Raw genomic sequence first — 26,729 nt, 5'->3', positions numbered from 1 at the left:
CCACTCCCACCCCCACCCACCTCTCTTCCTCCAAAAGTATTAAGATTATGGTATATAGTGTCCGATCCCGCGCTCAGTGAAGTCAACGGGGAATGTGTCATCGCCTTGTGGAATCAGGCTCCAGCCCCCAAAGGTGATACATAGTTATGACAACTTTTCATTTGGAGAGCAATCAGTCCTCATTCGGTGTCCCCATTTGGGGGCGTGCGGGGGAAGGGGGAAATATCCCTCTTGACTTTTACTTCTGAGGCCACTGGATGCCCTTTAAAGCACGTTTTCAATAATCCAGAAACCTTTATGTAAATATGACACACACACACACACCCCCAAGTTCATTCCAGTCTATGCTTCTATTTCAAGAACATGGGTACCCTATTGTTCCTGAAATGTGTGTGTGTGTGTGTCTGTGACACATTTCTATCATTTTAAAGATCGTTCACTGATTAAATACAACGTGTTGGGTTTTTTTAAAAATCACTAGTTCTAAGTGACCGCAGGAGAAACTGATTGCTGGATGCCAAACTCCTCCACTGAAGTTAAGCGATCCGCTCTGCAGGTCCCCAATACACCAGCTTTAAGTTTTGCCCTTAGAAGCGGTAAAAGGGTGTCTACTGGGCCCGATCCTGCATCTGTCAAAGCCAAGGGGAGATTTGCCATTTGATCTAAAAAGGCAGCAGGAACGGACCTGTCGTTGGAAAGATTTAGCGGCGTTAAGAAACCTTCCACCTGGCTGGGTGTGAGATATTTCCACGTAACTAACAATCAAGAAGACTAGACTATGAAAAATTAAACTTTATTAGAATGAGGTAGTTTCATGTCAAAATACGGGGGGGGGGGGGGAGCAGGGGAAATCCCGGTAAGCTTTTTTTCGATGTAATTTTCTCCTTAAAACAAAACAAACAAAAAATGTCCACGTTCTTAATGTTGGTCTATGCAAAAGTTTGTTGGGGGCGGGTATAATTACACTGTATTTTACATTGTTAAATAGCGTTTCGATAGGACTCAGAGAAACGGGGAGATGCTACTTTCCTTTAAGAGTTAAGGCTATCACAATAGACAATAAATACCATTTGAATCCAGCAATGTAACTGAACGACCCAAAATCTTACGAGGTTCCACCCTGCAACCTGGTTGCACGAAGCATGCACACTCCCTAACTCACCCCCCAAAAGTACCCGCAGGTCAAACTTTTCCTCGATTATTTTTTGTGTGGCTGGCAGCATACAAACTACATTCAAATAAAAAATAAAACAAAGCATTTGAACAGCATGGAAAGCCGCGATAGTGCAAAGTGATGAGGGAAGGGTTGTGTTCTTTTCTCAAAGGCCTCTGTCTTATTAATAGGGTAGGTCTCACTCCAAGATATACAAAGTTTAAACGCGGGCGTGGGGGAAAAAAAACCTTTTTACAATCCTGTGGGAAGAAAGGACACGGGGAAAAAAGTTACATTAAGCAACGAATTCTTGCAGCCCAAAGTCTGTGCACATTGTTTTTTGGAATGGAAATAACTAATTTCGTTTCAAGAATTTCTCTGGTTGAAAGTGCAATCCCCAAACTTGGGGTGGAAACGTCCCTGAGACAAATGGGTCTTGCCAGGAATGTAGGTTAAAGACCCAGCCAGCCCCTCCTTTTGGAGCGAACTATTCCTAGAGGACGGTCTCATAAATTAAGAGCGAAGGACAGAGAAATGGAAGCAGGAGTGTAACCATCACAACTCCGGCAACGGGGCACCAGTCAGTGGAGTGGGGTGTGGGCCAGCCTGGGCGGGCTGGAGTGTGTGTATGAAAGTGTGGGGGTATGCGCGCCTCCATCTGTGTGCCTTGGCTTAGTTTTCAAGGAGACGGCCTTATCCTTTCTGCGCCTTGAAGGGACCGTTTCAGGAGGAAACTGAGTTGGGAGAGGCCTCAGGTGAGGTGAAATTGGACTGGTCCGAGGCTTCGCACACTTCCTTGGCCACCCTGGGGGCAGGAGCGGGGGCCAGGCCTTCCTTCTCCCGCTTTTTCTGCTTCATCCTCCGGTTCTGGAACCAGATCTTCACCTGGGTTTCGTTGAGTTCCAAGGTGGCCGCGATCTCCACTCGCCTGGCCCGGGTGAGGTACTTATTAAAGTGAAACTCCTTCTCCAGCTCCGTCAGCTGCTTGGTGGTGAAGTTGGTCCGGATGGCGTTGGGCGGCCCGACCAGTCCATATTCCGACACTTTAGCTGTTAATGAGCAAACACACACAGGAAGCAGCAGCAAGGCGTAACGCGTTAAAGCAGTGGGGAGGGTCGACACTTGATAAGCGAGGCTCTCTCCCGCGCTCTCTCCAGCCATCCATCACCCAGCCACACTCACCACTTCAGCATCTGGGCCAGTTTCTGGCCCTTAGCTCCATCCACGGCAGGGCCCGGGTGCTTTCTGTACCTACACGGGTCCCCACTGCACCGGAAGGCTCCCTTCTGAGATGAACGGCTCACCTGCTCCCTTCCAAATAGTCCGCTTTTACAAGTCACTGTTTCGCTGGAAACTTTCATGGAGTTGTCAAGGTGGGTGGGGGAGGGAAGGAGGTTGGGATTTAAGGGGGGTTCTAGGGAAGGAAGCTGAACAATAGGGGAGTGGAAGGGAAAAAAATTTGGAGGGACAGGAAGCCACTATCATTTCCTACTTAAGGCAAGATTTAAATCGCTCTGGGCCTCGCACAGAAATTCAGCCTCCCTGCATCATTACAGCAGAAGGCGCAGCTTTCAGGACCTCTGTCTACCTCTACTGCAGTCATGATGTTGCTCTGTTCCATTCTCCCTTGAGCTGTTTACCTCCTTCCTTGTGACTTGGGGAGGGGGGGGGGGATCTCTCCCATAGCCAACCCACAAAAGATTTCTTCCCCCACCTCCTTCTCTCTCTCTACACACACACACACACACACACACACACACACTTTAAAATAAAACGATCACCGAGTTGTCCAACTCACCTGTTTTGGGAGGGTTCCTTTTCACTTTCATCCAATCGAAGGTCTGTGTGAGGCTGGCGGTGGGGCATAGCTCAGATGGGCAGGCGTGATCTTTGTCCTCGGTTACAACAGACGAAAGGTGGCTGTAAGCCCCCTGCAAGTAGCCTTGCTGCTCCTGGCCATAGGGGTGGTGTTGGTACTGTCCAGACCCTGAGGGGCAGTAGCCATCTGACCCAGAACTGAGGTTAGATCCAGCGGGGGCAGAGTACCCTGGTGACTGGAAATACACGCCATCCGTTTCCTGCTGGCTGAGGTAGAACTGGTGATGCCCGTAGCTGGGGTTGCAGGCTTGGGGCGGGTAACCTGCTGATGCAGAGCCCGAGAAGGGGAGGCCAAGCCCTGAAGGGTGGGGGTGATGGTAGCTTGGGTTCGGCTGGGCAGGGTGGCTTGGCACGGTAGCGCTCCCTGCTACTACAAAGCGTCCGTCTCCGTTATAACTGTCACTGGTGGGAGTACCTGAGCAAGCAGGAAAGGAGGTTGTCCCTTGCTCTAAATGATGGTAGCCCTTGGGTGAGTAGGCGCTCGTCCCACGGTTACAAATTGCATACTCTAAGAAGGAGTTCATCCTAGTATTGTCCATCTGCCAGTGATGGAGGAGGGTCAACCTGTTTTGGGGGGACTTCGCCTGCCCTACAACCTTTAGATAGTATGTCAAAGCTGTAAAACTTCCATCCATGGATCGCTAGCCTTCGAACCCCCAGAGCCTTCCGAAAAGGGGTTGGGGGGGGTTGGGGGAGTGGGGGGTGGGACCACGTGGTTCGCCACTAATCCAATGAGCAAAGACCTCCTGAAGTTTGTCAGATATCTGCGCTCATCCATCAAGCCCCTGGCATTTGCATGACAAAGGAACTTCAATCAAACCCTGCCCATCAATCTGATAACAACACGTATATGTCAAAATCTTTCCTCAAAGACTTTAAAAGAGAGAAGGGAATGGGGGGTGGGGGGGAGGAGAGAGTTAGAATTATTCAAGACTGTTTTAAGTGTTAAAAAGGCCCCCAAATTATAAGATGTAACCAATTTCATCAGAACTTTCCCCACCAAATAAAAAGAAGGTTTTTTCCCCAACCCCAGTTCCATCTGAGACAGAGACAGACAGAGACAAAGGTAGGGAGGTTTCACTACTTTTTCAACTATAAATATGCTCTTTTCTTCATTTTAAAACTTTCTCTGCAAAGTGGCACGAACGAGTTTGGAGTATGCTTGGATGAAAAGGCTAAAAATACCAAACCAAACCCATCTGTACTTTCATCTTGCTACATTAGCTTTGTGTCTAGAACCAATGTGGGTAAAAGCTATTTAATTCAATCAATATTCTAATGAGCTGATGAAATAAAGTTTGAAAGACAGAATGTCTTTGTTGGAGAAACACCATAGTACACAGTATAGTAAAATGAAGAATGGGATTAAAAATATCTATCTATCTATTCATAGAAAAAGAGAAGTTTATTTTTAAAACGTTTAATAAATTCCAGGATTTTAAGCTGTTTTTTTTCAGTTGCAAACATAATTTGGTCTGTTTCTGATTCATTTATTATATTAAGGTCTTCTTGTGGCACCGCCCAAATTGTGGGTAGGTACAAAGAGAAAGAAACTGAAGTCAGACTTACCACTCCACTGTTACTATAATGGAAACAGAGGTAGGCAACATTTATTTACTTGTTAGCACAGGGGAGACAAGAGCATCTAACAATATGACGCCCACAGTCATTTGTTACTTGTCAGGATATTTACTGGTTACTCGGCCCTTAAGAAGTATCAGGAGTTTTTTAGGCCAAAAGTTCACTTTAAGACATATATACAAGTTCTTTATTCCAGAGATTTGGCCGATGCAACACTTTTGGAAACAGGGACAGTTTTGTTAAGAAACAGGGATAGTTGTGACTAGAGCAGGGTCCCATTTCTTTTAAAGCCTCCAAAGACAAATTGAATGTTTTAGCCAGTTATATTTCTCCTGATTCACTAAAGGGCTTATGAAAAAGTTTCCTACATCACCAGATTTTGGTTCGTGAATACTATTCATAATAAGGTATCAGGCAGATTCTTTGAGTTACTGATGTTCTGTGGTGTTTAGAACATCCTACTTTTGAATAACACATATGCAAACTAATGATCAAAACCCAAGATAATTAACACTTGATTCGTTTTGTAAATGAAATGCATTTTTAATTTAAAGCCAGGAGTGGTTTTCTATATTATATAGCACTTATTTGGGAGTGAGGGGTGAGGAGGAAGAGGAAATAAATGTATTATATTTAAATAATACTCAAAATAGATCACTCCTGGATTTTTTTTTTTTAAAGAATCAACCTATTCCGTCACTGAACCGGTTTTATAGAACTGCTCTGATCATTTTCAATTATCTCATTCCAGCGCTAAAATTATCTCATTCCAATGTTTTATTTCATTTAAAATATAGAAACACTCTAGAGTTTCCCAGGTTGCCTCAAGGATATCTCATTATTGCAGCCATGTGGCGGGGAAGACAGGCTGTAGTCGGTAACCCCGTCCTATGAAACCTCCCTTAGTGAAAACCAAGCCAAGTATCAGCTCTGAGAGTTGGACTTTTCAAGAGTTTGGTGGCGATGGGCAGGTTAAGAGAAGACATTAAAATGCCTTCTTAATGCGACCAAGCAATGGTCATTTATAGTATAACACTTCCGGCCCTGGACACAAAAGAAAGCATTTAATATTAATCAACCCAAATTCTTGCTCCTTCAGCAAAGGTGAATATAATAGGGACAGGAAATATAATTGACTGGAATCAGAGACAAAGACAATCTGGAAAAGTCTTTTCTTGTGAAGCTTATTCTCAAATCAAGGCAAAGAAGGTGAGGTATTGGGGGGGCGGGGGGTATTTTATTTAAGACAAAGGGGATGTTGCATCTTCATTTCTCCCCCACCCCCTTTGGAACTCTCTGGCCGCTCGCCATCTGCTCCACTCCGTTACCCAAGGCACTGTCACCCCCATAAGGACCCATCACTTCGCTTTCTTCTTATCTGCTCTCTGGAACCCATGTGGCAAGTAGTCACAACGTCCCGGATAGATATCTGGGGCTAATGGTGAGATCAAAAGCGCTGGGGTTAAAATAGCCATGTCATAAGCGGTTTTTTGTTGTTGTTGTTGCTATAGTGAAAAAGCACCTTCCCCAGGGGCCAGTTCTTGATACTGTAACTCCAGTTTAGTGGCACCTCTCCAACTTCAAGTGGGATCCCATTGACTCGTGAAGGAAGGTGCTAGTCCGTACAAGCGTACCAAAATCTCATCCCCATTGCGAGCAAAAAGTGGCGTTTGCTTTACACCAAATGGCAGCCATGCCTGCAGTTCAACTCCAAATCGAGGTCAATGGCTGACATGCAGAAATAGAGTGGGGGTTTCCAAATCGCCTACCTGACTTCCAATGCGACTTGAGATCCTACCTCTCTTTCCCTTTCCAGATCCTCGCACCATTTATGATTATTTTACATTTTACTTCTTTTTATTTTCCCCAGTGGAGAACGTAAAGAGGGCCCCACTTCAGGTCAGATCGTCAGACCCATCAGAGAAAGGAGACATTGGTAACTACAAAAATAATCTCTGGTGTTCGCAGGTGATATTATGGACAGCGTCTTCTTGAGAGAAGGGACGCTGCAGAACTTGCTGAAGCGACAAAAGAATGGGATCCCATCAGGGGAAAGCGATGAGCCAACGTGGTTTATTCAATCAAATCTCTGGTCCTCCTCCCTCTTTTCTTTCCCAAAATACTTAATTAGTCATTACTCTTTCATTATATTTATTGCTTCTTTATCTTATATGTTCTTAATTAATGCTATGATATCATATTTATTGCTTCATCTGTCATGAGTCCTTTCCCCTAAAGCTCGATAACCGGCAGAGACTTTCCGATACTGCTGGCTTTCACTGGATGGGATTAAAACAACAACAACAAAAATTAGCTGGAGATTTTTGAGGATGGGGGAGGGGCCGTTTTCATTCTTCTGATCGGGTGCGGGGGAGGGGAAAGAGTCTAAACTGGCCAGGAGAATTGCACATCGGTTGCTAGCCCCGATTAGGGGCTGTGACAAGAACGAGCGTGGTAATTGCTGGCCTAGACTCCAGCCCTTTTTCCTGAGGTAGATCCTTTTTGTTACCCCCCTTTAAGCATTGAATATTGCACAGAAGAGGAGCTTTCTTTTTCCCCCGGAGCTCAATTTTGTACTCCCAATTTATCAATCCGGGCCTGCGGGTCTCTTGTTTTTTCCGGGGCTACTGACTCATCCTAAATATAAGCTTTATATGAGGCCACCGGTCTTGGAGGTTTCCCTTAGCACACTCCAGTGGTCCGTCTCCAGCAGTGACCAATGCAGAATTCTTCAGGGGCGGACACTCCCTCTACCACACTCATCCCCCCCGGCCAGAAACACACTCGCAAGGCATGTAACTGCGTAATATTATATTATGGGCCAGCAGGAAGAGGCAGGGGAGTTCCTACAGCAGCCTCCAGGACAGTTCATCTGTGATTATTCATTGGGTTGATTTCCCTTGTTGTAAACAATCTCAGCAGCTGCCCTGTAACGGTGTAGGAAAGAAATCCAGCCAGGGAGAACCATATAGTTATCCCCGACCATCCCTATGATTTCCCAGGCTTTATGGGAGCTCTTACAAGAAACCTTTTTTCTAACAGGACATCCCGTAGGTACAAAAAGGGGTCCCATGAAACCTAGTGGTGTGCTGATATGAAAAGGGAAGGTTTCGAGTTCTTTCGTGAGAGATTGCTTGGTTTTAAACAGTTTGGTTGACATATTTGATACTGGAAAGAAAGAAAATCCATAGCAAAGTCTTTTGTGGCACGATCTTAAGGGAAGTGGAGTGGGTCTTTTAAAGGTATCCATTTGAAAGAGGCTCTGCCATCGAAAGTTAAACATTTCCAAGGTTCCAGGGCACTTAGACAGACTCTTCTATTTTGAAGCTCAATATAAAGGTTAGCAGAGAAAGTTTGTTCCCCCTCCCCCAGGAAACATCACGTCGGGCTTTTCCTTTATTTGAATAATAAGGAACACTATTGATAATTGAGTGGCTTTCAGACATCTGTACAAAAATATTTGATTTGGCCTTTTTTTAAAGTGAGGTATTTTGTCGGTGATTTTTACATCACCTCCTCTGTTTGTGATATTTGGGTCCAAAAAGGAAGGGGAGAAGGGGGACCACTTCAGAGGCAGTGATCCAAAGAAATATTGGAGGGAACCTCTGAGCACCGCTGTTCATAGATCCCAACGCTAGAACGGGCCATTGTGGTATTTAGTCTGACTTCCCCTATACCACAGGCCAAACCACGTCCCCAAAGTCATTCGGGTTTGAGCTAGAGACTATCTTAAAAAAATCCAATCTTGATATAAAAATGGCCAGTGATGGACACAACCGCCAGTGGGTAATTACCCTACCAGTTAAAAATTGATGCCATTATGTTGTGAGCGAAGAAGAAGATACATTTTAATTGTTACCTGCTGTGCTCCATAAAGCAACAAGTGTAGGCTGGGTATTAATTCAGACCAGGGGGTTTCAAGAGAGAGCGTGGTTGGGGTGATGGATCAGTAAGTCCATTCTCTGTGTTGATATTTCTTTGCCGCTGTGCTGCTGGGGTAAATGGACGCATTTGCCTCCTTCAGGACCTCTCCACTGAGAGGTTTCGCTTGTTTTCACCAGCAGATAATTTGGCCCCAGGAGACTCGAGTTACGCATATAAATCCATACTCAGGTACCTACATACAAATGGCCTCGTTTTCAAAGATGCTAAATTAATGGGAGTTATAGGTGCTCAACATTCCGGGGGGAGGAGAGGGAGAAGCCTCCCTGATTCAGGTGCCTAACTGTGGATTGAATTGCATAAGGGTATTTAAACAATTAAATATAGCTCCCGCTGTTGATATTAGGAGCGACAACTTGCGGAGTGGAAAATCTGAGTCAGAGGTGTGTGGGTATGTATTTACCTTTCAAGAAAAAGTGTCAAGCCATGCCGATGAAAAGCTCTTCTCCATTAGCTGCTTGATCTAGCTCTACCCTTCAGTTGTGAGCCTGGATACTTTTTCAGAACTGAAAATCCGTGGACTCAAAACAGCTGCCAAAAATTCGGTTTAAATTGCACCCGGGTCTAGTCAGACGCCTTTAAAACTTTCCAGCTGGGTGAGAGTTAAGTGGCGAGGGGGGTAGTTAGGTATCTGGGTCAATGGTTTCTATTTACAACCTGTGGGAGAGACTCTGATACTTGGGCCGAGCCATGCATCCCTCCTTGGGGACTAGACTGTAGTCCCGTGGAGAGAACAGGACTGGGACTCGGGACACCTTCTAGTCTCTCCTCTGCCACTGACGTTCCGGGTGACCTTTGGCGACTCACTTCTTCTTTCCCTGCCTCTGTTTCCCCTCCCTCTAGTAAATTGTAAAACGCTTAGGGGCAGGAGCATAGGGCATCTTACTATGTGTTTGTGCAGTATCCAGTACAATGGAGTCCCCAGGTAGTACTAGAATAGTGATAATAATTGTGCAACCCTTACACTCGTTGGTGAGCGCTTCCTCAGAACATGAATTAGTCCCTTCGGCTGGACCTCAATGGGATTGCTCACCAATATGAGTAAGGGGAGGCCAATTTGCCCGTGAATTTAACACCCCTTGGCTTCAGTGCGATTTACACTAGCGCTCAGCATCTTGCAGAACAGGGTCCTCCTGTGAGCTTGTTTGTCTTGAAACCAGACCTGTAATAAGGATAATTTCTTTGGGAGGAAAGGGTAATAATGGATCCATCCAGGATTGCAAGACAGATTCAACAGGGATTTACCTGCCCTATCACATCGTTACTTTAAAGAGTTTGTTTGGCTCAGATACAATCTCCTTTCATATTCTCATGGTCTTGTAGGAAAGTATCAAAGAGAGGAAAAAGCAAATGGTTGGGTTGGTCATAACGGTGCATGACATGAAAATGGTGCAGCTGTGCAAAGGGATTTAATGGCTATTGAATGCTAAGGAGCGCACAGGGCTTAAACTACTGGAGCCGGGGGCAAACCCTGATGGTTTATTCCTGTATGACCGTGGCACAATCGAGAGGAAGAAATGGAGATGCTAGACACTCCCGATGCAATTTAAAACAATGCGGCATTGTGTCCAGGATTGCAAGCAGATGTAACAGCACAGATTGGTATTGTATTGCATACAAATATAGATGTGTAATGATATGGCTATTTGGAGACAGATTCCATGCAAACTAAATAACATGAGAGAAGTGATCTGCTCATGAGAGATTTTCTAGGCTTTGTTCAAATTCTGGTATCAACCATTTAGAGGAACTTTGGGATGATTTCCCAAGATAAGATAATGGGCTCGCCTTGTTCCGCTTGTGGCAGCACATAACCGAGCCCTGGGATGCGCAGTTTAGTCCATTTTTTTGTTTCCTGGGGCATTGTCCCCTGGTCCTTCCCATGACCATAGTCGCCAGCTCAATATCTTCAGGGCCTCATGTAGCTCTTCAGTAAACATATGCCCAGACTAGATCAGCACCAGATAAATATTACTTTAGCATCATTACAACACGTGTGAGCGCATCCCATCTGCATATTTCTAGGTTAATAATAGCTAGTCAGCTGCAGTGTTTTGACAACGATCAGGGGCAGGATTTGCTTAATAGATGCCCTCCAGTTGCAGAGAACAGAAGGATAAGGTTTCAAAAAACACATTCTCCGTTTGTTTGACATTTTGAAGAAGGTAAAGAATGGCTGAACTAATGATGAAGTCTTACAGTCATTCAATAACTTAGATTTTATTGAATATTCCCCTTCTTTCCTCCGACATTTCAGTCTTGCTAATTAGGACAAATAAGAAGGGTGGCTGTGAACGAGGATAATAACTGGAGAGGGCCCATTTATTAAGTCACTTTCCGCGGGTGTAGAATTGATTTGTGACTGTGACTGGCATGTTTTCTAGACCTGCAGCAACTTTGAGAAGTCATTATGATCTGCAGAAGGGCCATTGTTAGAGATTTGTATTGATAAGGTGTCAGTATTTACATTGGCGAGCTTGTAGAACTCCCTTCTCTCCTCCACAGCCCTGCATCACCTCCTCCCTGGTATATATTGGAAAGAACATAGCCATCACCATCAAAACGTAACCCCGGGGAGAGACCGCCTCCCCAACACAACGTGTCCCTTATTCTATCCTCCTCCCAAAGGGTGGAGGGGATCAGCTGAATGATTGAGTTGCTTGGAGATCGCACGTTGTACGAGGAGCAACCTTCTCTGGAGAGGCAAATGGGGAAGGGCAGATAAAAGACCCAGAGAAACGTGTTACCTCCTGCACTGAAAATGGCTGAACTAATGGGGGAAAGTGTGTTTGTGTGTGTGTGTGTGTGTGTTTGCCTGCGCAAAATGCTTTTAGTATTTTTTTAAATAGGGAAAGTTACTCTAAATGTTGGATGTATCCATTTTTCCTCACTAAGTTCAGTTGATATTGACTAGGTATAACCAATTCCTTAATATTCCCCTGCAAGATTGTATGCAGCATTGCGGGCTGGGGAGCGGGGGGGAAATATGTGAGGCATTGGAACAAATGGCCCTTTGATAAACAGCGTCTGGCAGTGCCAGCACTGTACTTGAGTGTGTTCCAGAAGCTAGAGATATTAAATAAACTTAAAGATAATGAATAGCCTTCTGTGGTACATTGGAAAGGCGCGTTCTGTCGGGACTTCAGGACTTTCAGAGATGGTTAGTAAGAGGCGTGCACATGCTGGGTTGGGAAAGTTTGACTTCTAGAAGACGATGCTCCTGGCATTAATTGTAGGGTCAGTGTTTTTATGTATATGCATTTGTTGAGTATGAGTTAGTCGATTATTTGAATTGCAATATATTTCGATTTTCAACATAAACATTTTCAGTCCCGCAGTAGCAGCGTTTTCATTTTAAAATATATCTGAGCGTTTGTTCTGAAAAAGCGAAATACTATCCGTATTAAGACTAAACCGTGTAGACTGGAAAGCAGAATTCCCTGCTGTAATTGACAGAAATGTCTGGGATTTTTCCAAGAGCAATTTCAAACCATGTGTCTTTTGTACCCAACTGTTTTAAGGTTGGCTAAATTTGAAGTTCTTAACCATCCCACCCCCAGAAAAGCAGTGGGAGATGACAATGATATGTCTTACTGCATCTTTCTGATATGTGAATTCTAGTAGCAAAATGAAGGCTAGGCAAAATCTTAATTCTTCATCCAAAAGAGAGACAGATCCGGTGGGGTAGAATATTTGCTCTTTGTTGTACCAAAGAGAGAGAGGGTGTGTGTGTGTGTGTGTGTGTGTGTGTGTGTGTGTGTGTGTGTGTGTGAAAAATCCATCCTCCCCTATAGCACAACTGCGTGGACAGAAGGGATCACTTACCTCCCTAGACTCCCACCCTCCTTTAGCTCCTAAGAAATTGCCCAGTATAAATATAGCTTCTATCATGGCTGCCTGTTTTCCTTGTCTGGCCACAGATTCCTGCGCCATTTTAAGCAGCCCAGGAAGAAAGAAGAGCCCCCTTCTATTCCCCCTTCCCACTCCCACGCTCTCCCCCGCCCCCAGTCTTCTGGGTTTCGATGCTACTTTCACACAAACTCGACTTGAACGCCTACCAAATTTCTGCCGTGTCTGGGGAAACACCGATGACTTAGCAAAGACGTAATATGATTTATTTTTTGTGTCACCGCGATTGATTCCTCCGCTGACCCCTTTTCATTCATAACAAGCCCCCACCCCCTTTTGATATATGAGTTTTGTGTTTAAAATTACATGTTGGAGGAAAGCTTTCCTAAAAGGACGCGCGAACCGGGGCAGAGCAGCACAAATGGCTATCGAAATCACCCCCAATTTATTAGTCCTGTTTTTTTCTGGCGTGTTTCCCCCCCGCCCAACCCCGCCCTTCACTCTCCCACTTTTAAATTTAATGTCTCCCCCCTTCTTTCCTTCATACCATTTAACTGCTGGCTATAAATACGGTAGTCAGGGTGCACCCATGGAGTATTTCTTGAAACTAGACAGTATTTATTCTCCTCTCCCCCCCCCCTTGTGTAGCATGGGGCATTTTTAATTGGTAATTTTTTGCTTCAGGCGATGAGAAATGGAGGATTGGAAAAATCAAGCGGCTGCCTTTTGTCTTTCTGGATTGTCATTTGCCGTGGTGTTAACACTCACGGGAGACGGGAAATATTTATAACAAACTTCTAAACAGCAAACGTTTCTAATCAGCGTGCGCCGGACGTAGGTGTTCTCAGGACTGAGGGGTGGTTTTGAAAGTAATGTGTAGAGCTGAGATTTTAAGCTTCGGGATCTTTGAATTTATATTTTACATCAGTCGATTTTTATCTAACAATATTTTTGCTCGAAGAGTAGGAACGGGGTGTTTAAAGAAGGAATATGTTAAAATTCAAAGCGAAGGTCTTTATTCTTTGAACAAAAAACTAGCGCAGAGAAATCGAACAAGGAAGTTTAATAAATACAGTATTCCTGACTGAGACCTGCTTTCTATGAAAAAAAAATGTGATTTATGAGGTCACATTTCTTCTTCTTACCCTTCCAGTCTACACAAGATAATAGAAACCAGTAGATAGTTGCAAAGAAAGAAAGCGAAGGCTCTAACTTCAGAGGGGAAATGAACAAGGTTCTTAAAGACGAGATATAAAAATGACAACACATTGTTTTATTTTATAAAGACATTTATTTAATCTATGAAAATAATGTACAATAAATAATTTTCCATTTACTATTAAAGAATTTGAATAAATAGTCTACATCTAAAACTTAAAATAGAGGAAACAAAATTCCTCCGGGTTTTTTTTTAATTATTATTATTATTATTTATTTTTATTAAGAAATCTAAAAGTTTCGTTCGGATTCCTGAGAAAGTCACTTGAAGGATTTACAAATGTTTTCTCTCGGGGGGTGGGGGTTGTGACGGGCGGGGGGGGGGTTGCTTGTGTATCTTTTCTTTTAAATAAATACGAAAGAATAAAACTATAATTAAATACCTGAATTTAGTAAACACATAGGAGGATCCTGTTATTTGAGACTATCGGAATAACTATTTAAAGGATGGGCCATTTTTATGATCTAGCTTCCACATTAGAACGAATTTGAAAGGGGACGAGGGGAGAAGGGGTATGAGAAAGCACATGGCCACATTATAGAAATATTCTAGTGTCAAGTGGGGAGCTGGTGGAGGTGCGTGTGGAAGGGGCGACACAGCCAAGGCAGATAGACCCGGGTGGGACTTGTTATTGGAAATTCAGATGCTGCAGGTCTATAGTACACAATGTGTTTGTAAAAAAGTCCAGGTCTTCCTCCGAGAAGTGGACGGGGCTCTGCAGGGAGCCCTGGAGGCTGGAATCTGTCGCGAAGATGTTCAGATCTGGCAACAAAGGAGACTCCTGCCTCTCCGGGAAGGCATTGTCCACGCTGCCCGCTGCCCCGCTCGGCTCCATTATGGACCCTGGCTCTGCGGTGGGCGTTGGGTAGCCGGGGCTCCGGGGCAGCTGCTGAGCGCTGGGCGGCTCCTGGCTCGCCTGGTTTTTGGTTTGAAAAGGGCAAGGGGTCTCCAGGGCTTGGCCAAACGGGGAGCTCTCGTCCGCCTCGTCGCTGCATTCCTCCAGGTTGGGGCAGCCGAGGTCCCCGTCGGAGGGCTCTTGGTGCTGGGTCTGCCTTTTGTGTTTCATCCGGCGGTTCTGGAACCACACCTTGACCTGCCTCTCGGTCAGGTCCAGCAGCGCCGCGATCTCCACCCGCCGGGGCCGGCACAGGTACTTGTTGAAGTGGAATTCCTTCTCCAGCTCCAGGAGCTGGGTGTTGGTGTAGGCAGTCCGGAGCCGCCGGGAGCCGCCCGCGCTGGCCTCTGGGAGCCCCTGGGTGTCTTCACAACACACACACACAACCGCCCATTTACAAGGGGACGAGGGGGGGAAAAAGAGAGAGAGAGGGTTGGAACAACCACCGTGATGAATGAGCTACATCCATTCGCTTCCCATTCCAGGGCAGGGCAGACCGGTGCCCGGTGCTAACCAAGGGGCAGAATTAAGCTGCCACAGGAGAAAAGGGAATTTATCATCCTCCCAAATCATTCTCATGCTCCCTTCCCCTGCCCCAAAGAAAACGTTTCACTCCCCCAATCCTCCCACCCCAAGGGAAAAAAATATCCCTGCCCCTCCCGCCCCCAATGGAAGGGGGATATTTCGTCCCCCTTGTACATTTGTTGCCAACAGTTTGGAAACTCCAAACGTTCCCTGGAGGGAGGACCCAGTCGACACCGGAAAATACCGCCCGTTTCACATGTTGTCGTTGTGTTATAATTGACCGAAATAATGTGTTTTGGTGGTGTTTTTAAAAAGAAAAAAAGAAAAAAGAAAGAAATCACTCCCTCCCTCCCAACACACCGAGAAAGGTTATGCCCCGTGGGCCCCCAGGAAAAAAAAATATAACCCATATTTTGGAGAAGATTATTTTATTGAGAACACGTTTAAAGGACTGTTGCCTTATTTTGCTATCTATGGCTTCTTTTTCTTCTTCTTCTATTATTATCTTTTTTTTTTTTTTTTGCATGTTCCTAATCGATACCGATGAGGGAAATTCGGTCTCTGTCCCCCCTCCTCCACCTCAGGCACACACACAAAAGCGCCAGTAAATCTCTTTTCTCCCCCCCCCCCCCGCAGGCTGTAAAAAGGAGGGGGAAAAATTCTAGAATTGCGGGAATAATAGGAAAATCGAGCCCTGACATGTTGGAATTTGGCTTCCAATTCAGACGGAATCTTGTAAGCTTATTCCCTCGGAAAGATAATTGCAGAACCAGCTATGATTCCCTCTTTGATTTGCACGGGGGGGGGACACCAAAAATAAGGCTACATATCGCTGCGATGTATTTTATTGCGTAACACCATTTCAGGGATGGATGGATGGATGGATGGATGGATGGATGGATGGGGGGGGGGCAGGTGAGGGGCGAAATGATGCCAACATGTTTATTGTCTGAATCCAATCCCAATAAACACCCCCATCCCCCTCGCCCCTGCATTGTACAAACCTGCAGGAGATCCAGCTGCAGATCCCGGGAAGGAGGAAGAGGATGGCGAAGAGGAAGAGGAGGATGGAGTCTGAGTAGCTTTCTTGGCTGATTTCTTCTCTTTCATCCAGGGGAATTCTGTAGCCAAAGGGCCAAACTGGATTGGGCGCTGCTGGACCAGGCCATGAGTTGCTCTTTTTTGGCTTCTTGGTCTCGCCTGGTTGCTGGAACAAGGATTCAGGCTGAGGAGGGTTTGCTCAAAAGGAGGTGGAATTAATGTCGAGTCCTTGATTGATGAAGTTTGAAATGTCTCCAGGACAGCGGGAAGAGACGTCAGGCACTCTGCGAGCGAAGGCTGGCTATTTATAAACCCGATCTCCCTCTCAAATTCAAAATTCATGGCTTTTCCAGGGCCCAGTGGCAAAGGGAGGGGGACGAGGAGAAGGAGGAGGGAGGAAATCTTAGGGCCCCAGTTTTTTTATTGTTATGGTTATGATGACGATTCTCGGGCTTTTATAATTGTTATATTGCTGATAATACAGGCGTATGGGGACCTTGCTCTATTAAACTGGAGACTGGGGCGAAAATGCAGCCAAATTCCTGGTCACATGACCAGTCTTGGCCAATAGCAGGCGGGGCCTGCTGGAAAACAGAAAGCATTATTTTCTTTAATAGATTAAAATAAAAATGGTCCTTAGGAAACGTCCCTTTCCCCCCTCCGCGCCCTTTTAGAAGGACTTGGGCTCTGGCATTTAATTAGGGTTACCTCTATGCTGCAAAAGTGGAAATGCCTGTAAGGCAGGGAAGGGTGGGAATGAAGGTAGGACTTGCCTTCTTAACTCTTTCCCTGCCTGGGAATACAGTGGCTGATGAGCACATTCTGGAAGACAGGAGCAATTAAGAAGCAAACTCATTACTCTTTTCAAAGTTTTGACAACGGATTGAAATCAGGAATAGAAAAGAAGTTTCCTAAATCAAGGCAGAGGCAGTCTTCATTAACAGCCAGGGAAGGCTAACCCTAATCAATGAGGCAAATTGGAATTTCAGATTTACCAATATCTGCAGTTGGGATTTTTTTTAAAAAGTTCAGGTCAGTATGAAAGCTGAATTGAGAGGTTTATTTTTGGGGCAGTTAGATGTTCTTAAGAACTTTTTAGATTCTTCGAAGTCATAAAGCAAGCATTAAAATTGACGAGAAAAATCTTAGCTTGTTAAAGTACCTTAATCCCCCACACCTAAGTGAGTGCTTTAAACTTCGCTGCAAGAGGAAAAACGTGTTTTAAGGTCACTGATATCTTTGAAATCAAATGTATTGTCGCTAAACAGCTCCCCTTTAATAGTTTAGATAACAAATAATTAAATTAAAAGTCATTTCCCAGTAAGATTTTTCTTTTAAAGCCAGCAGCTTCACACAAACCAAAAAAGAAAGAGAGAGAGAGAGAGAAAAACGATCAATCTTTTGTTCGAAAGCCTTTTGACAGCTGGGCCTTAACCAACTTACCAAAGAAATTTGGCTTTTATTAGAGTTATTGTGAGAGGAATTATTCGAAAACTTTAACCTAGAGAAGAGAAAAATAAGATAGATTAGACAATGAACAATTCTGGAAAAAGAAGACCAAAAAATAAGAGATTTTGAAAGCTTAGAAGGTTTTTAGTTTGTTGGTTCAAGATCTATTTTCCCCGCATCTTGTCGGAAAGAAGGTCTGGCAAACGGCAGGCAGGCAGTAAAGCCTAGAAACTTTTGTCCCTTCAAACATCCGTGTGGGTGGTAAGCATTTAAAGAGAAACCCAGAAATCTACAGCCAAGCCGAATTGCAGGGCAGCAAAAAAAAAAAAAATAATAATAAAACAGTGGGAAATTAGATGGCTGGAACGCAGACCTGGGCTTAAAGTTTGGGAGAGTATTTCCCCAAAACGTTCATCTCTGTTTGATAGGATTTCTGCTGAGATCAGGTAAACCAAAAAACAAACAAAAAAAAACAATTAGCAAATCAGAACAGAGATCAGAATCAAAACAATTTAAAATCTGGCTTTATTTGAATCTTAGTTTTAATAATAAAACGGGACAGTATTCTCTACTGCCTGGGAGACAGATCGGTTTATAAGAGGTGTGGGATATGCTGAAATAACTTGGAAAGTGACTATAGTTTCTTTCATTTTTTTCTTCTTCCTTATTAACTCTAAAGTTAAAGCCATAAAACCTTTTGGGGGAACATTTCTTGCTCTTTATTTCACAGGGAGTGATCAGATATTATATTTCCATTACCTATTTGGAGGGGAAAGTCTTTCTTTTGTTGGATAACAATACAATACATGTATACTGAACATTAAATGCAAACGCAAACTTTTTTTTTAAAGGCAAAGACAAGTCTTCTTATTTAATACAGTCATGTGCAAAATCAAAACTGAGAACATGGGACGCTTCGGGGCGGGGAGGGGACAAAAGAAACAGCATCAGTCTGAACCATGAAATGTGACGTGGGTCTTCCATTCTGCTGCTGGATTCACTTTCACTTATTTTGAAACTAATTCGGACCATTTCGTGACACCAAATCGAACAATATGGCGCCCACTCTTTTAGATTCAGTGACATCTCCGAGAAAACTATACTCTGTGGAAGCCCCCTAAAACCTTGAATATTGTTATTTGGTCTGATCTCAATCAAATCTTCCATGCTGTTAAATTGCAGTATCACCGAATCTTAAATTGCTTCCTGCATGGCTGGATATTATCCAGTTACAGTTCTGTGTAGAAAAACAAGTGTCGTCTTCTTCTTCTTCCTTTCTTTTTTGCTTATTTGGTTAATTATTATTTATGATTGCACAAAGGCTGGAATGACTAACTCGGCCTTTCGTTTGTTAAAAAGAAATCAAAGATAAAATGAACTGAAAATCATTGCTCATTGTAAAGTCTTCATTCAACCATATATACATACATATACACAAAGTGTGTATGTGTGTGTGTGGTCGAATCAAGAAGACTGTACGTACAGGCAGGACACGCCGCTAATTAATAAATTTAAGCCATTGTTTCCAACCGAAATGATGTTAGTATTCAGTGCCTTTCCATCTCCCCCCTTCTTCCCCCCCCCCCCCAAGAACAGTGTTAGGATTTCAGTATCACCTTCCCTCTCAGAGCTTTCTCCTTGCTTATTTGTTACAGCAATGCAAATGGGGCACTTTGTGTTTGACAGACAGTTTGTATCCAGTTCCAGCATCATAAAACTTTTATTGACCCACACGGCTTATAAAAACAAGTTTTCTTAAGGCTCTGAAGCATAAAAGACAAATTATCCACAGCATTATCTTATATTTGCTTTTGCTTCTGCACATCTTTCCCTCCCTCCTCCCTTTTACCTTTCACTAACAGTTTAACCCTATCACAGCATCTCTCTCCCAGCACCAAGGTTTTATTCTTCGGCTTCTCCAGTGATTTAATTTCACTTCAGTATTAAAATTCCTCTTTGCCTTTTTGTGATTAATCATTTTCCTTTGTTTTCATTTTAGGCCCAATGGCTGTGTCTTTCGGATGACACGTGATCTCCTCTCTTTGTAACCTCAGAAGAGGACTGTGAACTTTAGTCTGCTTGGGAGAATTTTAAACAGGCTTCCAAGGGGCGAATGGGTGGGGTGGGGTGAGGTGAGGGAAACAGAGACTAGCTATTAACTTTTTAATTAAATATTGTGGTCTAGGAACGTGTCAACGGTTTATAACCTGCGCTCTAAAACAAATAGGATTATAACCTGAAGGGTGCGCCATGGAGGAGAGACTATCCAGCTATCTGTCTTTAGTCTCTGGGATATTTAAACTTGTGTTTTGACTACTTTGTCTTTATGTTATTTTTGCTTTTAGATCCGACTAATAGGACAAGATCCAAATTGATAACAGAAAGTTTATTCAAGAATTGTTCAACAGACAACCCTTAAGCAAGGAAATAAAATTACTACTATAGGAACAAAGAAAGATCTCCAAAGAGGAGGGGTGACGGGGATGGGGGATTAGCTATAGTTCTTCTAATTCAGGACTATACAATTACAGTCTGGTTCTGCTCTCATGCCTCCAGTAGAACTAATTACATTATTCATAAGTACGAGGGTAACATAAAACTACTGGTCTTTCTAAATTACAATAACTAAAATAAGCTTGTTGTACAATGACAAGGAAACACAATGTCCTTTATAACAAGTAAATACTAAAAAAGTACAATTTGATTCTTTTTCTCATATAAATACATGATGTTGGGGATAAATAATACAAAAAAAGGAAAAATATTTTAAACTGGCTATAACCAATAAATATATATGAATGTTCACCAGAACACACAGCTTTTGAAAGACGTCAGGATTGAGTGGACGAACGCCCTTCAAAGTTGTTTTATACCCATTCAATGTAAACTCTAAGTGCAACAAAGATGTCCAGACAAGAAAGCATTAGCAAATACCAAAGGTCCATTCACTTCTGCTTCTTTTGGAGGACACACCGTTTGTTCAAAAATACCCTGTTTTCACGTTAAGTCAAGAGAGAAGGAGGAACAAAATGTAGGATTTCTAAGTCTTAAGATTGCTTTTTTGTTATTGAACCCTAAACCAAAAACAGTGTAACCGAATGGAGACTTCACTTCATAAGAGGCAAAGGTTAAATATATCAACTTTCTCTTCCTCTCTTTGGCCTCTTTAAAAAAAAATATATATAAAAATCAGCTTTGTTGCAGAAATTTATTTCCAGAACCTTTGCAACTCTTAAACCTATTTGGGGACTGTGTGAAGAGGAGGAGGAAGAAAGGTTCTATTTCCAAATGTTGGCAGATATGTATATTTTCAGCTAATGGGGTTAGGGGAGGAATTACTCAGCAAAAAAAGATGTTCTTCATCTCAAGAGTTAGACTGGAAAGAAAAAGGTAATATTCTTTGGGGGGAGATTTGGAGGGTGCAGTTTTCTGTGAATCTGTTTAGATCAAAAAATGTATCTGTTACTGATAGGCCAATTTTATAGATTTGGTGGGTTGACAATATGTGTCATTAACAATGTCAGAGGACTCATTGTACTTATTTGTACCTTCTTTAAATATATCAGGTTCTTTTGGTTTTGTATTTTGCTAGATTTCCATAAAACTACCCCAAATATATATTCAAAAGCATTTGTGTTGAAGCATTAGAAGGTATATCTGTCTAGACTTTAGATAGATATAGAGAGAGAGAGATAGTGGGGTGTGTATGGGGATAGATAGATTAGATTAGATTTGAGAGCTGCATCTTGCAAATAAATAAATTAATCATCAGGAAAAGCCAGAAATTTCTCCACTTGAAGGGCTAACAGGACAGGCCACCAAACAAATATCTTAAGGGCCCAACACAAATGTTTCTGAACCAAATCCCACTGCGGATTCACTACCTCACTTCAGTGCTCCACAACTTCTTCACGAGTCTGTCCTGCTCTCCCACAACCCACCCTGCCCTCACCCTATCACAGGTGCGTGAGTTTGGGCGCCTCTTGGATTCGGCCCTGAGAAGAGGCGTGGTGCGTGGAAAGATCTGTGTAGGTTGGGTGGGTCTCACATGGTCCATGGTGCTGGCTGGTTGGCATCTGTGGAGCCCCGTTGTAGTCCATGCTGGCAGACTGGTGGTGTGGCAGGTGATTGAGGCCGTAAAGGGAGGGGCCCGAAGCAGGCATAGAATCCACATAGCTGCTTCCAACGTATACAGGGCTGCCTTGCATATTGGGAGTCCCATATGTGCTCCCATTGCCCTGTAATATGTGGGGGTCGTACTCCGGCGCAGTGTTGGCGTACTTCTGTTGGGAAGGGCACCCTTTGATGGGGTTTTGGTAGTTAGTTGACATGGCATAGGCATTCTGGTGGGGCTTATTGAAGGAAGGAGGCGATGGGTCATCGTAGTTATTAGTCATGGTGTGCAAGGCATTCATAAATCCTGCTGAGGATTGCATGGGCTGGGGCGGGCTGCCAGTTGGGGAGGGCCCCCCGGAAGAAGACCCCATGCCTTTCGACTTCTGATCTTTTTTATACTTCATCCTCCGGTTCTGGAACCATATCTTGATCTGCCTTTCGCTGAGGTTGAGCAGATTGGCCATCTCCACCCGGCGGGGCCTGCAAAGGTAGCGGTTGAAGTGGAACTCCTTCTCCAGCTCCACCAGCTGCGCACTCGTGTAGGCAGTACGGGCTCGTTTGGAGGCAGAAGACCCCGGAGGGCTTCTCTCGCCGCTGCAGTTTTCTACCGGCCCGAAATGAAATAAAAGATAATTACTTACATGCAGAAATTGAATGTACCATTTCCTAATAAATCCTGTAACAGGCAGGCGGATTGCAACCACCCTCCCTGCCCCCCCTTCACATTAGCCTGCACTCTATAATCATGTCATTTATTAAGAGTTCTGTTCTCCAAAGCTGCCCCTGCTTTATGAAAATTTGATCATGTCATGCAGAAAAGGATTCCAGGGCCATTTATTTAGAAGTCGATTATTTTCAGTAGATAATTTTGAGACAATAAAATTTGGCAGGGGGCAGTGTTTTGAAAAGCAAATTAATATAAACACGGATGCCAGCAATGTGTGTATTGGGTTTTCATGTGTGTATATTTTATACCTCACAGGCATATGTGTGTGTTTTGTATAAATGTGGGTGTGTATTTAATATATGTGATAACACACACACACACATAGTGGCACACATATATTTGTGCCTTCAGTGTACATGCATATATATAATTGCACTTGTAGAATATATATGCATATATAACACAAATACTAGATTAAAACACACACACACACATATATATAATAAACAAACGTGTATATCTGTTTATGTGTATGTATGTGCAACTATATGTGTTTATATTATATATAAAAGAGCAATTCCATGGTGTTCTTTTATCTATCTATCTATCTATCTGTTGATCAATAAATAGATGGATAAATAATATACTATGGAATTTCTTTACTATTGATAAATATGCTGCAATGGATATACATATGCATTTATTAGTAACTACATGCATTCAATGCTTCAGCCACCTTTAACTATGTACAATTTATTTGGTGCATTTTACTACAATATTATGGCATTTAAAATAAATAAATACATAAATCAAGTGTAGACAGCTAAATCTTCATAATGGGCCAAATCCAGTAGGCTTTATTCAGGCCAAACTCCCATTGAAATCACCAGGAGGTTTGCTTGAATAGAGATTGAATGGCTTGGCTACACCAACAATAGTAGTATTTTCAATGCATGTATCTTTCAACTTTCAGACAAGAACATTCAGGCTGGTGGCTTCATTACCTCGCTGTTTAGGAAAGTGGAGGGTTACAAAAGCAGAACATTATACCTGTGGTAGGGGAACTGTTTTTCTGTTTGGAGTTTTGTCTCGATTCTTTCATCCAGGGGAAAATCTGTTTGGTGAGAGTTGCGTTTGAACTGAGATTTGATTTGCTGGGGGCAGTTTTACTGCTCCCTGACTGGCTATTGCTGTTGCTACTGTTGCTGTTGGTGACAGAGTTTGGGGGTGGTGAGACAGGTGGGGCTTGATGATTCTCCCGGGGCAAACTCGGACGCATGCAGCTTCCATTCAGGTCTTTACTTTTTGCATGTGGGGCAGTGTTGCCAAGAGATTGGAGGGAGCAGGCAGACCTCTGGTAGTCATTCTCCATGTGAGAAGAAGGCTGGAAAGGCTGTTGAGGGCCATCATAACCAAACCCATTAGCACCCTGATAGGAATAACCTCCAAACAGCGTCGAACTGTCGTAGTATGTTGTTTTCTGCATCTCTGGGATTCCCAAAAAATATTTTTACCGACTACCAGGGTCTTGAGACCCTTATGGAAGAACATTGGCACCCCAAGGTCACGTGACAATCCGTTTCCAGTTGTCTATTGGAAGTTGACCTGAAAGGTTAGAAGAAACACACAATGATAGTGGCCTGGCTATGAATCCATCTTAGGTCGTGAAAAGCACATGACATGAATAGGGTCCTACAGAACAGGGCTAACAGATGCTTTGAACAGATTTGTCCTGTGTTCCTCCTCCCAAGGCTTATCAACTATTTTAAAGTTTATTTTTTAAAGTCAATGCATTTTTATGAACAGCATTGCACCGTGTATGAATAAATATGTCTAAGCACTGGTGATTTCATATGCATACATAGGCATAAACACACACACATTAATATAATAAGAACAAGAACATAGAATGGATCACTGCTATCCACAAACATGAACTGAATATAACTCATGCCTTTTTACCCCACATCAGAATCCAGTGCATGCAATAAGAAATTCCCAAGAATAAAAGAAAGAAGGTTATGATGTGCCCAGAAATGAAAGTTTGGAGGATCAGATACTATAAAGTTTTATTGCTTTATTGTAGGACTGCTTCACAGAGTCTTTGATTTTAAACCAAGAATGGCAAATAGTCTCTATATTTTATCCAGGTAAGGGTCTCTTGACTCATTTAGCTTTATTTGCTGCTTCCACAGTAACACATATTGTCTTTGCAATTCTGGAGAAAATATTTTCAACAGATATTGGGGCATCCATTTAAAAAAAACAAAACGTTTTTCCTTTGGCCTATTTGTCTATTGTGTTTAGGACACATACCTTTTCACTCTTCACCCCCATTTCTTTAAAATCTTGAATCTGGAACTGCCGTTGAAAAGAATTGCTTCCAAACCCAGTTTCATTGTGTGTGTGTATTTTTTAAAAAAACAATTTTGTCACCAGGCCATTTGGTTCTAGCTTTCTATCCCTTTGACTTTTCATCATTTCCCCCCCCCCGCCCTTCTGTTTAGGTTTGCTTTCCAATCCAAGCCCAAAAGTTCCACAAAACCGGAAAAACCAGCCTTTACTACCTCCTTTTGCCCAAAGTATGAACTTTCTCTACATGGGATGGAGGAAAAAATCCGAGAATAATGGACACTGATCAGAAAATAATTTGGTATCTGGGGATCAACCAAAGCAGCAAACTTATTTTAAAAACCCGGTGGATTTTCCCCATCACTATGCACATTATGGGAGGATGGATTTGATATTTATAGCCATTTTTAAAATTTAATTTTTATCACTTTTAAAAAATAAACTGCATATAAATAACGTCTAATGAGATTTTTTCAAATACTTACTAAAGCTTTAACACAATGCAGAGATCTACAATAAATAACACTCCGATTTTTCCTCCCCCGACTTTTGTGTGTTTGTGGTTATGTCAAACTGCACTTCAGACAACACACTCTCCACCAATATACACATGTAAGATTGATTTAGTTTTTATACATCAACTTCTACATTCCCAAATCGGTGCGATAGCTTCCACGGAGATATAATATTTATTTATTTTGTCGACAAAAAGTCTGGAATAATTTTGCAGAGAATTTTTGGAGGGAGTACTCTGGTTTTACTTCCTCGTCATGATAAATATTAAAAAGTATACTCCTCTACCCGAGCTGAAGAGCTGTGAATTAATTAACAACCAGCAGTACATTTATTATGAATAGGGTGGCTGAAATTGCCGAGGAGTGCAAAGAGGTGGGAATCTCTTCCAGGCCTTCCTGTTTTACACGGCTTTCCTTCTTCTTCTTTTTTTTTAATCTTCTTTTTCCTCTTTTAAATGCCTGAGGGGCTTATCAAAAGCAGCTAAAAAAAACAGCGGTGATTTTCAAAAAATACATAAAATAATCGTACCGCCTTCTCCACCCAAAAAACCGAAGCTATCTGGTTTGGAGCTTCAACAGAAGAGATTTGCTTTTGTAGCTCATCTCTCAGCGCCTCACAAATGCCGGTCATTTATCTTCCCGAAGACGGCCGGAATCCTAATTATTTACTCCAAGGAATTGTGGTGTTTTTTTTTTAAATCTCAGGCAGAATAATAAATATTAGATTATATCATGTTCCAATTAACTATCGCAGGGTCAAGTCTAGTATGTTTCCCCATCTTCCAAGTTTCACTTTGCGAAGGATAACAACATTAAAGACACAACACAAGAACTTTTACTGCGAAAGATTTAGAGGTGGTAGAAAAAAAAATGCCAGTGAAATATCGAGATGGAGAAGGAAAAGGGATCTAAGTCAAAAGGTTCACAGGAAGATTAGGTGAGAGGATGGGAACAGATCTAAGCCTATTTATTTCCCTTTAAAGCGATTCCCTCCATGTTGGAAATCCTAAATTCACAACCTGACTCTTTAGGAAGAGGAGCAGCTCATTCCTCCCCTCCCCCGCCTAAGGTATATTTCACAGACCAAGCAAAAGAAAGAATAAACCCGTTTTTAGTTTAAAATAAGAACGCTATCGACATGCCCCTTAACAATAGGCTGGCGCTGAGAGGCACCTCAAATTCCAGCGACTGCCTTGCGGTGAATATGCCTGGAAAATAGAGACACATTCCTAAAATTTCCCTCCCCCCCTCCCGCATCATCACCCCCAAGCAGAACCCCCCAGTTGAAAAGCAGGGGGGAAAAGAAAGGCCCCTGGATGAGGGCTGCAAAACAGTCGCTGCGTGGAAGGAAGCTTAAAGCTTGTGAACTCTTCTTGAACCGAGATTGGAGTCATATGGTCATAAATCATTGGGACATAGACTCCGCCATTCACAAAGTGATAGCCTATTTGAGTCCAGCTTACCTTAGTCTCTGACGAGCAAAACACAGGCAGACATAATATATTTTCACATCCAGCACCAAAGCAATCAATAAGCAAGGAATGCCA

The 26,729-nt window shown here is 43.0% G+C and overlaps 3 protein-coding genes across 5 annotated transcripts in view; all 3 read right to left on the bottom strand.

Annotated features, from left to right (window-relative positions):
* Window positions 1–1,876: 1,876 nt before the first annotated feature.
* Window positions 1,877–3,617, bottom strand: HOXB1 (homeobox B1). Its single transcript, XM_038385433.2, has 2 exons — window positions 2,952–3,617; window positions 1,877–2,202 (listed from the first exon to the last, which is right to left on the bottom strand). The coding sequence occupies exons 1-2, from the start codon at window positions 3,568–3,570 to the stop codon at window positions 1,877–1,879; spliced, it is 945 nt and encodes a 314-aa protein (XP_038241361.1). The 5' UTR covers window positions 3,571–3,617.
* A 10,206-nt stretch (window positions 3,618–13,823) lies between these two features.
* Window positions 13,824–17,533, bottom strand: HOXB2 (homeobox B2). The gene is made up of 2 exons (XM_038385432.2): window positions 16,047–17,533; window positions 13,824–14,882 (listed from the first exon to the last, which is right to left on the bottom strand). Exons 1-2 carry the CDS (start codon window positions 16,423–16,425, stop codon window positions 14,251–14,253), a joined length of 1,011 nt encoding a protein of 336 aa, XP_038241360.1. The 5' UTR covers window positions 16,426–17,533; the 3' UTR covers window positions 13,824–14,250.
* The window catches only part of HOXB3 (homeobox B3), a 32,868-nt gene continuing 19,962 nt past the window's right edge, over window positions 13,824–26,729 (bottom strand). For 2 of the 3 annotated variants that reach the window (XM_038385430.2, XM_038385431.2), the window contains 4 exons: window positions 23,366–23,920; window positions 19,382–22,252; window positions 17,527–17,584; window positions 13,824–16,249 (listed from right to left, as the gene is read on the bottom strand). In XM_038385430.2, coding sequence (XP_038241358.1) covers window positions 21,489–22,252; window positions 23,366–23,801 — 1,200 coding nt within the window. In that variant the 5' untranslated portion in view covers window positions 23,802–23,920 and the 3' untranslated portion in view covers window positions 13,824–16,249; window positions 17,527–17,584; window positions 19,382–21,488. The remainder of the gene's footprint in view (window positions 16,250–17,526; window positions 17,585–19,381; window positions 22,253–23,365; window positions 23,921–26,729) is intronic. The other variant, XM_043503284.1, reaches the window with a different exon arrangement.

This window comes from Dermochelys coriacea, chromosome 27 (genome assembly GCF_009764565.3).
Source record: "Dermochelys coriacea isolate rDerCor1 chromosome 27, rDerCor1.pri.v4, whole genome shotgun sequence".
NCBI classification, from domain to species: Eukaryota; Metazoa; Chordata; order Testudines; family Dermochelyidae; genus Dermochelys; species Dermochelys coriacea.
The sequence above is the reverse complement of the archived record's forward strand: the minus strand, read 5'-3'. Positions and strand labels throughout refer to the sequence as shown.